General features: G+C 44.0%; 1 protein-coding gene across 1 annotated transcript in view; it reads right to left on the reverse strand.

Moving 5' to 3' along the window:
- MYMK (myomaker, myoblast fusion factor) overlaps positions 1-16,075 on the reverse strand; it is a 121,377-nt gene extending 105,302 nt beyond the window's left edge. The window contains exon 1 of the mRNA XM_085612505.1: positions 15,860-16,075. Within this exon, the coding sequence (XP_085468631.1) occupies positions 15,860-15,994 (135 nt within the window). The 5' untranslated portion in view covers positions 15,995-16,075. The remainder of the gene's footprint in view (positions 1-15,859) is intronic.
- Positions 16,076-17,373: the final 1,298 nt, after the last annotated feature.

Raw genomic sequence — 17,373 nt, forward strand, 5'->3', positions numbered from 1 at the left:
ACATCGAGCCACTCACCCACCCACTCACTCACTCATACAGCTTCTCATGCATTCACTCACACAAACAGCTATGATACAACCAGTCACTCACCCATACAGCCACACACTCAGCCATACAGCTGCTCACACACCCACTTATTCAACTACACAGTCACTCACACACCCACTCACTCATCCATGCAGCCTTTCAACACTGCCATTCACTCACATTTACATGCACTCACGCACTCACATACCCACACAATCACTTACATACCCATTAACACATCCATACAACCACTCACACATCTGCTCACTCACCAATACAGCCATTCACACAGACACTCACTCCCCAATACAGCCACTCACACACTGACTCACTTAATCAAACACCCACTCAAGCAGCAACTCACTCACCCATACAGTCACTTATAAACCCAGTCACTCACTCATACAGCCTTTCAGACACCCACTCACTCACCCATACAGTCATTACACACCCACTCACTCACCTATACAGCCATTCACTTGCAATCTCACACACCTACACAGCTACTCACACTCCCACTTATAAAACCCATACAGCAACTCACACACCCATACACTCAAGGATACATATAGTCACACAGCTATTCACATATTAGTTAAAAATAGTATCACTCAGTAGTAGTGCACCTAATATACTTGTTTAACGTTTGTAGTAGGTTAGTATGTATGTGTAACACCCATAATCTCTTAAAAATGCTTCCACTTTCTTGATGATGTCATCAGTGATGTCATTTGAGATGTCATCAGTGATATCACTGACCATGTCATGACTGATGTAATATGTGAGGTCATAGGTAGTGGATTGCGGGGGCATAAATTATAGTTTAGTTAGCTCTGGTAACTGTAACTGCTGAATTTCACTTGTTTTGCATGAGTTAAATCTGAGCCTAACTATAATATATATACATCCATACATATATATATATATATATATATATATTTTTATATATATATATATATATATATCTATATATATATATATATATATATATATATATATACTTCAAGAAACGAAAAACGCACTCTCAAAGGTCAGTCTTTTTTAATCATGAATCGCTACGCGTTTCGACACAACCTGTGTCTTGATCACACGATTACTTCTGGATTCTCGAACATACATATAGGTATATGTAAACATAGAAGAGGTGCTAACATGTTGCTCATTTAGGCTGCAAAGCGGCCGCCATTTCTAAACAGGTACAAACCTCGTACAATTAGATGAATATAACCCAGTATTCTTTGAGTTCAGACATTCAATCAGCTTGTTGCTTGTCTCACTTCAAGACTATGTTGACAAGGAAATGGTGCCACGTGGTTTGCGCATATATACTACCCCGTCACATGAGGCAAGGAACCCACGGATGCTTGAAGACTGGGCAAACAATTCGGCCCTAAGTTCCAAGAACATGCTTCTGATCCTCATTAAATACGCATGGGAGGACAGAGAGGAAATAATCAAAGAATTGGAAGCGATCAATGACGATTTCAAAAAGAGTACCGACCAGGAGGAGATCAAAAAATTCAAAGAAGACTTGGTGAACAGACTCAAGAGATATGAAGATGATATCAAATCACGGAAACAGAGAAAGCTGCATAGAGATTGTGCGGACTACGAGAGCGGTCGCATCCTAACGTATAGCCAGAAATATGATCATCTCTATAAGCAGAAAGACAACCAAGGAAACACCTCTGAAAATGTGGAACCAGTAACTGAAACACCGACAACAGAAGATTCGGACACAGAACTCTCAGATACAACAGCCAGTACTTCCTCTGAAGTTGAGATAACAAGTAAACCTGCGTCTTTTTTAGACGAATTTCGCGTCATGAGGACCAGACGACAGAAGGAAGATACCCAATCGACCACTCCGAAGAGAGGACGGGGACGTGGCCGAGGGCAAGGAAGAGGAAGAGGAAGAGGCAGGGGCGGTCCAAGCAGAGGAGACTCAGGCTCCGACAAAGGAGAAATAAGCAAGGCACTCATGGGAACCAAAAGAGGAGGCCAAAGGAAAATATACTAATCATGGATGAGGAAATGGTAAATAGAACAATTATCAATCTTTCCTCTAGATTCCTTACACCCATGGAAAAAACAACGCTATGCTTAGGCTTAACTTACTGCCCCACTGAGTTGTATAATTATGCTAACACCAGAGTGGATATTTTTAAGTTCGTAAGAAAACTTAAATTAAAAAAATGGCATAGCCTAAGGAACGCCAGACCACCTGAAAACAGTGATCAACAATTGGATATCTGGTCGCAACCGAATCTCAATGTTGGTGATGCAGATGTCCTAGAAACTATGTATGATCTAGCAGAGCCTGCTATGGGCACTGGGGGGTCCCAGGATTCAGAAGATCTGGAGAATGTCAATACTCACAGGGCAGCGTGCACTACGTTTAAGCCCAGATCCGTTTTCTTTCCGACTTTGCCACACGACTCAATAGACACCTTTCAGGAAGTGGTAACGAAGGAAATGATTAAGCACAAACACAGACTAGGTACACGTCAGAATTATGACTGTAATCTTTCCAATCAGCAAAGAACCTTTATCCTTTCTCTAGCACAAGACAGCAGTATGGTAATCAGACCCTCCGACAAGGGAGGCAATATTGTCTTGTGGGACAAACGTATGTACGTTGATGAAGCACTAAAACAACTTTCAGATGCGAACTTTTATTGTAAATGTACCACTGATGTATATAATGACAGCATAAATAACACATGGGACAAACTAGCTAATTGGCAAAAAGAAGGACTCATCACATGGCAGGAATACTGTTTTCTAAAAAAAGATTTCCCCAAACTACCTATCCTGTACTTACTCCCGAAGATACATAAAAACCCACTTGTACCACCAGGGAGACCTATAGTATCATCACTAGGTAATGTCAACGAGAACATATCTAAATACGTTGACTTCTTTCTTAGAGAGTATGTCACTCAGTTACCCTCACATATAAGGGATACGAAAGATTTTCTGAACAAAATCTCTGATATCACATGGGCAGATGAATATCTACTCATTGCCCTGGATGTGAGTTCATTATACACCATCATTGACCACACCCAGGGCATTGAAGCATGTCTCCACTTTCTCAAAGCAAGAAATATCTGCTATCTTGATCACACCAATATGTTAATTGACATGATGGGTCTATGTCTGAAGAATAACATCTTCCTATTTAATGGTGAAATTTACAAACAGGTCCGCGGCACGGCCATGGGTACGTGCTTCGCACCTAGTTTTGCGAACCTCTTCCTGGGCAAGTGGGAGGAGGAGCTCCACACGAACAGTGACATGGACTCAGACTTTGAAAAAGTCTTGGTGTGGCTAAGGTATATTGACGATCTCTTCGTCATTTGGAAGGGCAATGAAGAGGAAGCTAGGGAATTCATTAGGAAACTTAACAACAACAAGTATAATATACACCTTACCGCTAACATAAGTAGTAATAAAATCGAATTCCTAGACACCGCCATTTCTATACAGGAGGGCAGAATGGTTTCCAGCTTACACCGGAAAGAAACTTCCGGGAACAGCTTGCTCCATGCTAACAGTGCTCATCCAGAGCCACTTAAATGGAGCATCCCCTTTGGGGAGGTGCTTAGAGCACGGAGAAATTGCAGCACGGAGGAAGACTTTAAGAAAGAACTTGGTATCGTACTAGGTAGATTCAGAGAAAGGGGGTACCCCGAATGGGTACTAAACAAGGCAGTAAAGAAGATCAGTGGAATCAGCAGATCTCAAGCCTTGGAATACTCCACCAGGGAGGACCAGGAAGAAATACCAACTAGAGTGATAACTACATTCAATCACGAATCCAAACAGGTCCAGAAAATGCTAGCTGACAATTGGAGGATCTTGAAATCAGATTCTGTCATTGGTGGGACCATTGGTGACAGACCTCTAATAACATATAGAAGAGGGAGGAATTTCAAAGATATTTTGGTCAGAGGAGATATCACAGAAACACCCAATAGGAACCGTTTCGATCTCAAAGGGTTCTATCCATGTGGCCATTGCAAAGCCTGCAAATGTAGCCACATGGTTAAGGATTTCAGGATCCCGGGATTAAGACAGAATAAAACTATCTCGCAGTTCCTAACATGTAGCACTAACTATGTAGTGTATGTCTTGGAATGCCCGTGCGGACTCTGGTATGTTGGGAGTACAACTTGCATGGTTAAAAAGCGGATACAGGAATACCTTAGAGCCATAACCAACAAAGACCAGAATTATCCCATTGCTCGACACTTCCAGGGTGTACACCAGTCCAATAACTCTCTTTTAAAGTACTTCGCCTTAGAACAGGTGCATGTTTCCAAAAGAGGAGGTAATAGAGAATTGGCCCTGAGGAAGAGGGAATCCAAATGGATCATGGAATTAGAAACCAAGTTCCCTGGGGGGCATAATATGGACGAGGAGCTTGCAACACACTTACATGATGACTGAACACTTAATAGTGTATTGCGATATCTATCTGTATTCTGTATTTTGAAATGTAATTTATATGTATTTTATGAATAGTGAATGTCTCCGATATCGTTTTTTATATAAACATGCTAGTTTAGTCATGTGATTTATGATGAATCCAGAGCTAATTTTAACCTATGTTTCTCTCACCATCCAGGAGGAAAGGAAGGGACCATTCACTTCTTCACAACACGGCACAGGTTCCCTACCCTTTTCTTCATGAGGATGACACTTCATCGCACTCTCCTAGAGATAAGAATTTCACAGTTTTATATTATTTCAGTATATTAGTTCAGTTCTTCTGTGATGTCAAGTACACTCTTGTGACTTTGGTCTTTTGCTAACTACCATGTGGTTGTAATTAGAGGTGCCAACTGCTCTTGGCTTTTATCTTGTCACTTGGCAATTGAGCTATGCATTCTGTCCATATGGGTACGTTTGTATATGAGGCACTAGTCCGTATAGAAATCCCTATAATTGAGTTCGAAGTTTGCAAACCATTACATGCATGCCTGCACATCTAGAGGAACGTATGCGGCACTAGTCCGCTGAATTGCGCATGTGTAGTGGGGCTTGACTTTTCAGCATTACTAGCTTTTGTCTGCTTATCAGCTCACAATGGATAAAGTTGATTGAATGTTTTGTCTAAATTTAAGTGCGGTCAAACATATACTCGACAACATGACATAATCCAATATGTTAATTGCAAACAAGCAACAAGCTGATTGAATGTCTGAACTCAAAGAATACTAGGTTATATTCATCTAATTGTACGAGGTTTGTACCTGTTTAGAAATGGCGGCCGCTTTGCAGCCTAAATGAGCAACATGTTAGCACCTCTTCTATGTTTACATATACCTATATGTATGTTCGAGAATCCAGAAGTAATCGTGTGATCAAGACACAGGTTGTGTCGAAACGCGTAGCGATTCATGATTAAAAAAGACTGACCTTTGAGAGTGCGTTTTTAGTTTCTTGAAGTAATTGGATTATCCGGCAGTGGGTTCGCCGGACAACGCACCACCTGACGAGGGCTTGGATCCCGGAAGGACCCGATTGTTATTGTATATATATATATATATATATATATATATATATATATATATATATATATATATATATATATTCCAAACGATCTCTTCCTCTATGAAACAGACAAGGGGACACAGCGGGGTCTCCAGGAGAACCATTTATTAGCACCATGGCATGACGCGTTTCAGCGGTAAGCGAATGCCTCTGACACCTGAGGTTTTCGCTGTTTTTGCTTTTTGAATGTGCTGCCTCACTCCTATTGGTGGGAGCACAGCTGACCACAGTCATTGGAAGAACATCCATGCAGCACCTCATCACAGACTGCAATTCCCACCATGCATCTTGACTCTTAAACTAGGAGAATGTCTCTTTCACCCCCATTGATTCTTGTGCTCTTCATGGCGAGTGCGGGCTGTTGTTACAAAAACGTGGTCATACGCAGATCTTTATGGCAACAAATCAGTCTCATGGCCCTCCACATCCTGACACAAATGCCAAACTTGAGCATACCTGGAGACGCTGATACAGTGAACACACCTCTCCGTGAAGTCACAGACTTTTCATTACACAGCAGTACCTTGCTCCATTTGGTTGCGGCGTTCTATTTGGTTGCAGCGGTCCCGAGGGTCCCAATACCTTGGAATCACATCACTTCGCTTTTGCCACTGATTAGCTCGGAACACTTGTAGGATGGGTCCCCTGCGTGTCAATGGCTACACGCAAATATTCCAAAAATCTCTTCCTCTATGAAGCAGACAAGGGGATACAGCGGGGTCTCCAGGAGAACCATTTATTAATAAAATGGCATGATGCGTTTCGGAGGTAAGACTTTTTCGAATGCCTCTGACACCTGAGGTTTTCGCTGTCCTTGCTTTTTGAGTATGTTGCCTCGCTCCTATATATATATATATATATTATATATATATATATATATAACCTACTGGCGGTCGCCAGTAGGTAGTTATAGTTAGGACCACGTTTCCATAGGAAATCCGCAACATTCTATTTTGAATAACTTTGGTGCCGGTCGACGAATCCTCGCGAATTTTTTAAAATAGGTGGGGCGCTACGCTTCGCTCCTACCCTGAAAGTCTCGGGGGGATTCGTCAAGCGGGGGCTGAGATAAAAGGGGGGTCCCAAAACGCGTTTTTCCCATGCATTTTTCCATAGGACCTTTAGACAGGGCTACAGCCCGAACGGCTGAACAGAATTACTAGAAATTTGGCAGAGAGGTAGTCCTCAGGTCAAGGAAGTGCCTTTTGTAGGTTTGGTGTAAATCTGTTCAGTAGATTCTGAGAAAATAGCCTTTAAATCAATATATATATCTGAGCCAGCTTACGGTGCGCTTACGGTACGCTTACCGTACGCGTACGGTGGCGTCCGCGAGCGCGATTCTGATTGGCTCTTAGATCTAAGTAAACATTCGAATCGGCCGAAACCAGGAAGCGGCGGCCGCCATTTTCTCTCTCGCACTGAGAGTGATTTTTAAAATATAAAGCCCAAAAACATGTAAAGGGGCTGTTTAGACAGCTCCCACACACATAGCCATGTTGAGGGAGTCCCCAAAGATCCCCCAAGGCCAAAAACGGAATTTTTATTTTTTCGGTAATTTCGCCGATTACGTTTACCGTACGCGTACGGTAACAATTTAAAAAAAAAAAAAAAATTGTCCACACTCTCTCCACCCCGTGTGCAATTGTGGCCCGAAGGGCACCAATTGTGCATGGCTTATTACACCTGAGATAAACTAAAATATTAAAAAAAAAATATTAAAAAAAAAAATTATCCACACTCTCTCCACCCCGTGTGCAAATGGTGCCCGAAGGGCACCATTTGTGCATGGCTTATAAAATATACGAAAAATTAAAATATTACCTTTCAAAACGAAGTGCATCATATGTCCTCCATGTGCGCACGGTGCGCGAAGCGCATCGTGCGCACATGGCCCATCTAGCGTAACGTGGGCACGCGGTGCGCATAGCGCACCGCGTGCCCACCGTGCGTGCACGGCACTAACTGCGTAAAATGGGCGCGCGGTGCGCGAAGCGCACCGCGTGCTCACTGTGCGCGCACGGTGCGCGAAGTGCACCGTGCGCGCACGGAACGAACTGCGTTAAGTGGGCGCGCACGCCACGAATGGCGTAAAGTAACTTAGCATTTAAAAAAACGTACAAATTCACTGAAAAAAACATAGGTTTCACACACGTTATAGTTAGGAATTAGCATTTAAAAAACCTTGCAAATTCACTGAAAAAACCATAGGTTTCACACATGTTATAGTTAGCGGAAATTTTACTGATAAAAAACCAATGAAATTCCCCCGTTAGAGTTAGTGCAGGCAACTATAACTCACGCAACCGCAATCTTCTGCTGATGACATATGTGTCTTTATGAAAAAAAAATATTTGTAATATATGTATAGCTAAAAATGTATGGAAGAAGACATGGGCAAATAAGTGTCTAAATACAGTATTAGCATCAGCAGAGGATTTCGGTCGCGTGAGTTATAGTTGCCTGCACTAACTATAACGGGGGAATTTCATTGGTTTTTTATCAGTAAAATTTCCGCTAACTATAACATGTGTGAAACCTATGGTTTTTTCAGTGAAATATATATATATATATATATATATATATATATATATATATATATATATATATATATATATATATATGAACCTCTGCTGCTTCTGCGTTTTTTGCACATGTCCCAACTTTTCATAAGTGTAGGGATTTTTTAGATGTTTCACGCACATTGGACAGTCCGTTTTCCCAAAGAGATTAATTTGAGGAAAGGAGATTATTTACTGTATTTGCACATAGTTTATTGGCACTTTTTTCATTAGTTCAGACTAGCATATAGATACATAACAACAACAACTGGGCCTAAAACCACATTACTATCAGCATTTATGCTGCTATGCTAGACCTCCGCTGGTTCATAGCTGGAATATGTGGTACCATGATGATACTGTTTTATTAGTGATATTTTATCCTATTTATTAACAGTGTTTTTATTATGGTTCACTTTTTTAGCCAGTACCCGTGTTGACTTGTAAATATATTTATTTATGTATTTGCTTTAAACTTATTGTCTAATTTTGGACAATTGCATCAATGTATGTGGTTTGTTTCCTCTGTATTTATACAGTAATAATATACAAACAATTTAGCAAATTATTTAAGTTTGCAGGAAAGTTAAGATTGTTGTATTGTCGATTATACGATATCTGTCTTCCTTACTAGTCTGTTGCCTATGTCCATGATCATGTGACACAGGAAGTGAAACTCACGTGGCTTATTTAAAATGTATTGGCAGCCTGCTATGAGTGTGTGATCAAGGGTACGGCTGTGCCCGAAACGCGTCACTAAGCGAAGGACAAGAATAAATCTTCCTGCCAGCAATCTGGGTCCGCTCTCCTTTGTTCGCCGCTGCCGCTGCTGCTGTTGTGGTTTGAAAGCGGAGGTTCGAGGAGCTTAGCAGTTTCGTATATATATATATATATATATATATATATATATATATATATATATATATATATAATATATATATATATATATAGGAGCGAGGCAACATACTCAAAAAGCAAGGACAGCGAAAACCTCAGGTGTCAGAGGCATTCGAAAAAGACTTACCTCCGAAACGCATCATGCCATTTTATTAATAAATGGTTCTCCTGGAGACCCCGCTGTCCACCATGTCAAAAGGAATACATTGGTTGGATTAAGCACAGACCTCTGGAGCCTGTGTCCTTGTGGTGCATGCGGAGCACGTAATCTGGGACTGGTTTTTCACATATATATATATATATATATATATATGTGAAAAACCAGTCCCAGATTACGTGCTCCGCATGCACCACAAGGACACAGGCTCCAGAGGTCTGTGCTTAATCCAACCAATGTATTCCTTTTGACATGGTGGACAGCGGGGTCTCCAGGAGAACCATTTATTAATAAAATGGCATGATGCGTTTCGGAGGTAAGTCTTTTTCGAATGCCTCTGACACCTGAGGTTTTCGCTGTCCTTGCTTTTTGAGTATGTTGCCTCGCTCCTATATATATATATATATATATATATATATATATATATATATACGAAACTGCTAAGCTCCTCGAACCTCCGCTTTCATATATATATATATATGTGAAAAACCAGTCCCAGATTACGTGCTCCGCATGCACCACAAGGACACAGGCTCCAGAGGTCTGTGCTTAATCCAACCAATGTATTCCTTTTGACATGGTGGTATGATGCGTTTCGGCCTCATGACCTGCATCGGTACCAATTAAAAAAGCTCTGTGGAGGTGTAGTGCAAACGCTGCCCATCCCCATGTAAAATATGCTAAGGGTATCTGAGATTTAGCCACTTACTTTATAACTACTGCTATAAGCATCCCATGGTCAAAAAGACCACCTGCTTTTAATGACAGTGGGGATCTGGCAGACTGTCACTATCCCTAGGTTTGAATTATGATAGCAGGGCAGTTTTGAAATGCTGACAGTGTCTGCTGCAGGGACATTGCTACATTAAAGAGGCAATTCAGTGTAGAGAGGAAAACAGTTCTCTTTACGCACTCCTGCGTCACTAATTATCACCAACAATGGGCATTCAAAAATGTCCCTTTCCCTATGTAAGCTTTCGTTACTAGGCTATTTATCGCAACATTCACCAGATGGTTCCTTTAAGGATAAGGAAATATTAGGCAATGACTTAATGCCCAGCGGCAAAGGGCATCAGATTCTCCCAGAGAGATTAAATGTATCCTCGTTGCCAAAGGAAAGGTTTCGCAAGATATGTGAGACGTCACTGATACTGATGTAAGGCTGAGTTACATCTCTACTTTGTTTATAATGAAAGAGATCTCATCAAGCTGTAATACACGTGTTTCCATTTAGACAACAGAATGTCTCATTATTATTATAACTAAGCATTATTGCTCTCACCTGTGGGCGATGAGGGCTGTGAACTACACTTCCATAATTATGGGTCCCAGGTACAAAGGGACAATAATTACCAGCTGTTATTCCTCTGCAAGTAAGTGAATGGATCTATTAGCGCCCCACCTCCCGATTGGTGATTTCAGATCACCCTCAGTCCAAGGTCCTGCGCTCCTCTGACGGCTGCACCAGCTCTTTAGTTAGAAGTTGCTCTCACTTTCACACTGATCTGGAACCTTCCCTTCACTCTCAAAGTGGAAATGTGAGCCCAAATGACCACCTGCCAACTCACACTGCGCCACCGCCACCGTGTGACAGGCGATATCGGCTCCCAGCACACGTTCTCCCGGTGAGGAGCCCATATCACAAGGTGGCAGGGAAAACGAGCTGAAACCAGTGTAAATAGGGGTTTTCCATTTCGTTTCCGGAGGCTTTGAACTGCCCATCTCCATTAAAGGGTGTGAAAACACCCCAGGATATCTGAACCAGCCTCAGGAAGATTTTTAGGTCTCGCCTGACCCAGCGCATGCGCTGGTCTAGCGAGACTTATTGAGAGGGCTCCAAAAAGTGCTACCAGGCCAGCCTAGAGCTACAGTGCATGTGCGCGGGCGCGCGCGCCGTGCTTTACCACGATTACTTTCACTTTTGCGCGGCCACTTTGATGTTTGATTGCGATCACTTTCACTTTCGCGGCCGCACGGCCGCTTTGCATAGCCAATAGGTCTCGCTTTTGGGACCTTATAAGTATTTAGTTAAGCAACTGTTGCATGGCTAAACACTTATAAGGTCCCAAAGGCGAGACCTATTAGCTATGCCAATGCTTGTTCTTTTTTAGTTTTTGGAAGAAGGGGCTTGGGGACAGGGTAGGGGCAAAAGTGCCTGCTAGGTACTATTCCACAGGAGACTCTGTCCCCTCCAAGTCCCCGTCCCCTCCTCACACGTGAGATTTTTGCTCAGGTTGGCAGGGGTGCAAATATTGCAAAACAGTGGAAATAAATAAACAATCATGTCAGTTTATGTATATTTTTCTTTAAAAATGTAATGCTGTTTGGGCTTATATTTGCCATTTGACAAGGATGGAGACGGGCCTACATCGAGAGGAAGTGAGAGCAGCTTCTGGTGATAGAGACGCTTCTGCAGTTTCAGAGGAGCGCCAGGCCTTGGAATAAGTGTGAGTTGTGGCCACCAAAACAAGGCAAGCCGGAGGAGCAGGCAGAGATGTTAAAAGGCATGGGCAACGTGGGCCTTTAACTATGGGCCCCACCATGGAAAGTGAACTTCCTCTTACTCTATCTCACGTCTGTTCGTTTCTTTATTTCAACTTTTAACAGATTATTCAGTATTGCTTGGCATCGTGGGGCTTGAATTAGCAGAAAATGGGGGAAATGCCAAGTTACTTTGAAAAAGGAACCCTAAAGGATGTCTTGCCTGGGACCCTCAAAGTCTTGGAGTTATTTTGAATAGGGACCCCTAAAGTATGTCTTGGCTCGGGCCCTCAAAATCTTGGAGATAAAGATGAAAGCATGGAGGTGGCAGCCACAAAGTGCCCCTTTTGCAGGCTTTCAATGGTGGCTGTCGCCCGCAGGGGAAGTATTCTCATGTGCTTGCCAGCTTCCCGTGTTATACCCGGAAGCTAATGAAAAATATTAATATTTTTTATTGAAAATAAATATTTTTTTGCCGTAGTAGTGGCGGTGGAAGTAGCTATAGTATGTTGCTATTTTTTCTAGCCTACATTCTTCCTTTCTTCCATTGAAAACAGACCGCTACGACCGACAGGTTGTTTCACTGCAGGAATTGCAACACCTCATTGTTCTTCGTTTCCGCTGATTTTCGTGAACCGGATATGATTCTTTTAATCATGTCCTACCTGTTTAAAGGGACAACAGGAAGTGAGTCCCATGGGCACCTTATTAAGGGAAGCCCTGGCTCATAGTGGACTGGTGTGTGCTGAAAGCTGCAGCCGACATACCTGTCTGTTGCAGAGGATGGTTGAACTGCACAGGTGGAGTTAGGAGCCTGACGGCGGGAGGTTCAGGTTGGGACACGGAGCCCACTGGGGTGAGGGAGGGTGGCCCAGCTGCCTGGCCTTCTGTTGTCTGCTCTCGGTCATCTCAGAATACATGGAATCAAAGATGGCTCGTCTAGCAGTGCATTGACAAATGTTGCCATCGCCTTCATTTGTTCACAGATGACAGTTATTCGGTGGCCTGGGAGAGCCAGAAACCGAAGCCTGGACAGTGGAGCTGGTGGCAGGAGGGACCCCGGCTCGGAGATCAGTGCTATGTGCTGTGTTGGAGAGCAGTAAGCGGGATTGTGGTGAAAGTGTAGATTAACATACTGGCAGTGCTTTAAATGGAAAAAATAAGTGCAGGTACTCACCAAAAGGTGCGGTGGACTGGGGGGTGGAGTGTGGGGCGGGACTAGGGGCGGAGCCAGAGACGGGGCTAGGTTTTCAATCTTCCCAAACTTTATATGCAGGAAATCCAAGTGCAAAGTAAAAAAATCAGAAGTATCTGTCCTATGGTTATGGCCCAAATAATAATAAGGGTAGGTTCAAAACTGTCTCTGAATTTCTGCCATCAAAGCTTTGCATGCATGATGGAATTTTTAGAAACCTTACTTATAATGAGAAAGGAGAACTACAAGTCCCAGCATGCAAAAGCATTACCAGCTAAAATCCATAACTGTCTGAAAGTCTAAAGCATTCCATGGAGCTGTCTGTCGCATTTGGGTTAAACGTGGTTTCTCATACAAAACAAGCGGTTTAAATGCACCAAACCAAAAAACAATTGTGTTGCCTTTAAAGTGTTTTTTGTTTGAGGGTAATCGGAAAATTGGCAGCATGGATGTACATTCAAGTAAAAATGCTTAATTTAAATTGCTGATGAAGTAACATTTACAGTCATTTAAAACAATGGCATGCTGAAACGCTGTACTGCCCTGAAGAATACGCCCCACACCATCTCCATTAGTTTTATGGTCGACACTTAACTCCTACTGTGCAGGATCAAAGTGTAAACAAAACACCCTGCCGCGCTGTTCTGGCGCTCCTGTGCGAACTCAGCTCAGGATTGCAAAATCAGAGCTGGTCCTGTTTAAAGTACTGCCGAGGCGCACCACCTGTGTCAAGGAAAGACCCCCCCTCCATGAGTACCGGTACTCTCCTTGTCCTAGGAAAGGTTCCGGTACTCAAGAGGCGATAACTAAAAAGTGCCGGTACTCCGTACCGGTGAGTACCGGCCCATTTAAAGCACTGAATACTGGTGCCTGAAATAATGGCTGTGGGTTAGGGACAGATGTACAACTGTTTTTTGCGGTTGCAAACGGGAAATCAGCCCGTTTGCGACCACAAAATAGGGTTCTGGCATGTACAAATACTAACAAACGCTATTTTGCGAGTTGGTGGCTCGCAAAATAGCGTTTGCGATTCTCGCTCTTAGGAAGGGGCTTCTGCTTTGTGAATGGATGCAAAAATATTTTTTAAGAGCAGGCAGTGGTCCCAGGGACTCACTGCCTGCCCTTAAAAAATGAAACAGAAACGTTTCATTTTTCTTTTTTAAATGCATCCCATTTCCCTGTACGGAAAACGGGCTGCATTAAAAAAAATGCTTTATTTAAAAAGCAGTCACAGACATGGTGGTCTGCTGACCCCAGCAGGCCACCATCCCTGGGAGTGCTATCCATTCCTAATGGGGCCGCAAATTGCACCTGCCTCATGAATATTAATGAGGCATGTAATTTGCGACCCCTTTAGGAATCACAGTGTCTGAGACACTGTTGTACATTCCAATATGCGAGTCGCAAATTGCGAGTCGCAAAACCACGCAATTTGAGACTCGCAAATTGGTAGATTCGTACATCTGGTCCTTAGTCATGTACCGTAAGCCTAACTTACAGTTGGTCCTGGTTGGTGAGTCAGGTAGGCCAAAGTTTAATTTGAGAGAAGTTAATTTGCATGCGTAGTGCTATTGGCTGGAATACCAGGGTGTCATAAAGTTGCTAATGAGACAGGGTCAGTCAGAAGATGTACAATGCGTGTATCATGGCCATTTCTGGCCACGTCCTTCTGCCTTTGCATGCAGGGGTGGGCTGGTAGCTGATGGCGCCCTGAACTGTGCGTTCACATGGGTCCCATATTGTACAGAGTGAGAGCTGCAATTGCGTCCAGTCAACTCGAGATTGAATTTGGAAGGTGAATTATGTATGTGTCTAGAAACAAAAAGCTGTGCTTTCCCTAAGGGTTGTTTTCGCCTACAAACACCCCCGTGGTCCTCAGACTCCCTGGAGTCCCCCGTTGTTCCTTAAGACCAGTCCAGGCCTGACTGGGGGCATTAGGGATACCTCCGCAGTGTGTAGGGGTCTGTGGTTATCTCTGTGCCCCCCTCATAGAAAGCTACCATAGGCCGGCTATCTGCCAGAGCTTAGGTCATCAGTACCTGGAACCAAAGGGGAGGGACTTGTGCGGGCGTCAGATGAACCAGGCAGGAAATAGCACCAGAAGATGACCACTAAATTCAAGGAACGGATGAATACTGAGGAAACAAGCAATAGAGTGGAAAAGGGTTGAGGATTCAAAGTGGCACCCAAAGAAAAATTGCCATTAAGGAAAAAGTAAAAATTGACCCAACCCAGGTGGGGAATGAAAAATGTGAATTAAAACAGTCATGTTGGAACAAGGGCCCACCAAGACGGGGTCACCCCATAATAAAAGAAAATTGTTCATCCGTGTTAAAACACGCATTTCACCTTCAAATCACCTTTACCTGTTAACTGTGTGGAGCTCTACGCACAGCTGATCTGGCATGGACCCCAAAAGAAATGGATGCTTTGTCTGGCCTAGTTTGCCACTCTTTGGTGTTGCTGTGTGCTCTTTCCATGCATGCAACAGACGGTTTTACTTCGGAGCTGCAGCCTTAAAACTCCGAAGACGGCGGTAATACAGGGACCTAGCACTGGCCGGAACGCACGCGTCGAAGCGCAGATTTATTTGCCTGTCGATAGCTGTTTCCAGTGGGACTCTTCTGCGGTTGCTGGAACTGGACGTCTGAACACTCTTTCTTTCATGCATTTTATGTTTAGTGGTGTTGCCAGCGGAGGAACAATACAGACACATTTTTGAGCGCAGACGCTCTATTATAACACTGGAAAACCGCATCGCCAAGAAGCGCGTGCGCGCGCCGCTGGGAACAGCAGGCCGCGCTGCCTGTATGCCAAAAAGTCTCAACAGGATTTCAAAACAAAGACGGAATGAGAGAAGACATCCCGATCCAGCACGGACACTGGCCTGGCAGCGCGGGCTGGCCCTGTTCCCATCAACACCCCAAAAACCACTTCCCTCTCCCCCCCCCCACCTCCCGAAAGAGATGAGCGGTTCTTACCGCAATGAAGAACATGGTGAAGAAATAAACCATGGACTCCATGTGGAAGCGCCTCTTGGCGGCGATGCTGATGGTGGGGAGGAAGGCCAGGCTGCTGATTGTCGGGAGCAGGACTTTAGCTACGATGGAGCCCATTGCAAACCCGGAAAGGAGCCGGCGACCAACGTGCTGCACTGCTGTAGCGGGCGTGTGAAGAGGGGCACGCGCCACACTGGGGCTTTAACATGTCAAACCACAGCAGTGGCCATGCCACAAGGGTATGACAGGTGGCACCGAGTGGAATGTCACGACAGCTGATCTCTGAACACGCCTCCCGGCTCCAGCTGCCTCGAGAGACAGTGATGCTAGTATTCCGAAAGCAGACCGGCAAACTAGTGCGCTCCTAGGGTTAATCATGTGGCCCTCGTGAAACCCTCCCAGTTTCACACTCCTCACCGAACTGGCTTAGTAAAGGTGCCATGCACCTTAAGTAAAGAAAATACCCCCAACTGCTGCGTTTACAGAATAACAAACCCAGCAAATATCGAAGTGCAATGGGCCTTTCGGACCCCTGGGCCCGGTGCACCCGCACCTGCTGCACTAGCTACAGCTTAGCGTCTGATCACGAGTACTGACTGAACAGTGCGCCTGCGCCAATAGCCGGGTATGCAGAATGCCAGCTGACAAAGAGCCTGTGAAGTGCACTTGTGTGCACGTCCCCCGTTCCCAAGTGAATGTACAGGGATAGAAGCGCCAAGTTAAGCATTCTTCCTGCCTGACTGGTCAAAAGCAGGTGAACGGGTCATACTTTGTCCCCCCTCTGGCAGAGGCCACCATGCAGAGCCAGCTTAAGCATATTTTTATTTCTGTTATGGTGCTTTTATCAGGGTTAGAAATTGGAAAAACACACTGTAAGGGGACGCCCCCAACCAAAATGATGGGGAAGGGGGGCACAATCACGTTGTTGTTCCTTAACCCCCCCGAACTAAGTTTCAGGTTCATGCTCATTACTTTTTAGGCCCAGCTTGGCAGGGCAGCCACCCTTTTTTGACCTTTGATCACATTGTTTTTTAAATATACAAAGGAAGAGCTTTGGCTCCACCCAAAGTGGTACAACTCTCTCACCTCATTCTATTGGTTGTGTGGTGTATCATTCCACATCAAATGGGGTTCTTGCATTGCAATGCATGATGGACAATTTTACATCTCAGAAGTGCTCTGAATCATCACACATTAACAGGTTTTATCCCATAGAGGCCTTCTATACTTAAAGCAAACCTTTTAAAATTTCTTTTTCATTGCAGCAGGCTTTTTTTTGGAGGACTAAAGACGCGAGTCAGGCCCATTGACTTTGCCAATGCTTCGTATTCAAGATGAAGAAGCTGTTGGTTGTTGCCCTTGCTGGTCAGTCCGTTCGCAGCACGCAGATCCAGTTGACATTCAAGACTGCCAAGAATTCTGGTATGTTCCTGAGTCAGTTGCGGAATAAAATGAGTGACCAATGAATCTTTGCTAGGGAGTGTTGCAGGCAGGTG

This window comes from Triturus cristatus, chromosome 1_2 (genome assembly GCF_964204655.1).
Source record: "Triturus cristatus chromosome 1_2, aTriCri1.1, whole genome shotgun sequence".
In the NCBI taxonomy this organism is placed as follows: Eukaryota; Metazoa; Chordata; class Amphibia; order Caudata; family Salamandridae; genus Triturus; species Triturus cristatus.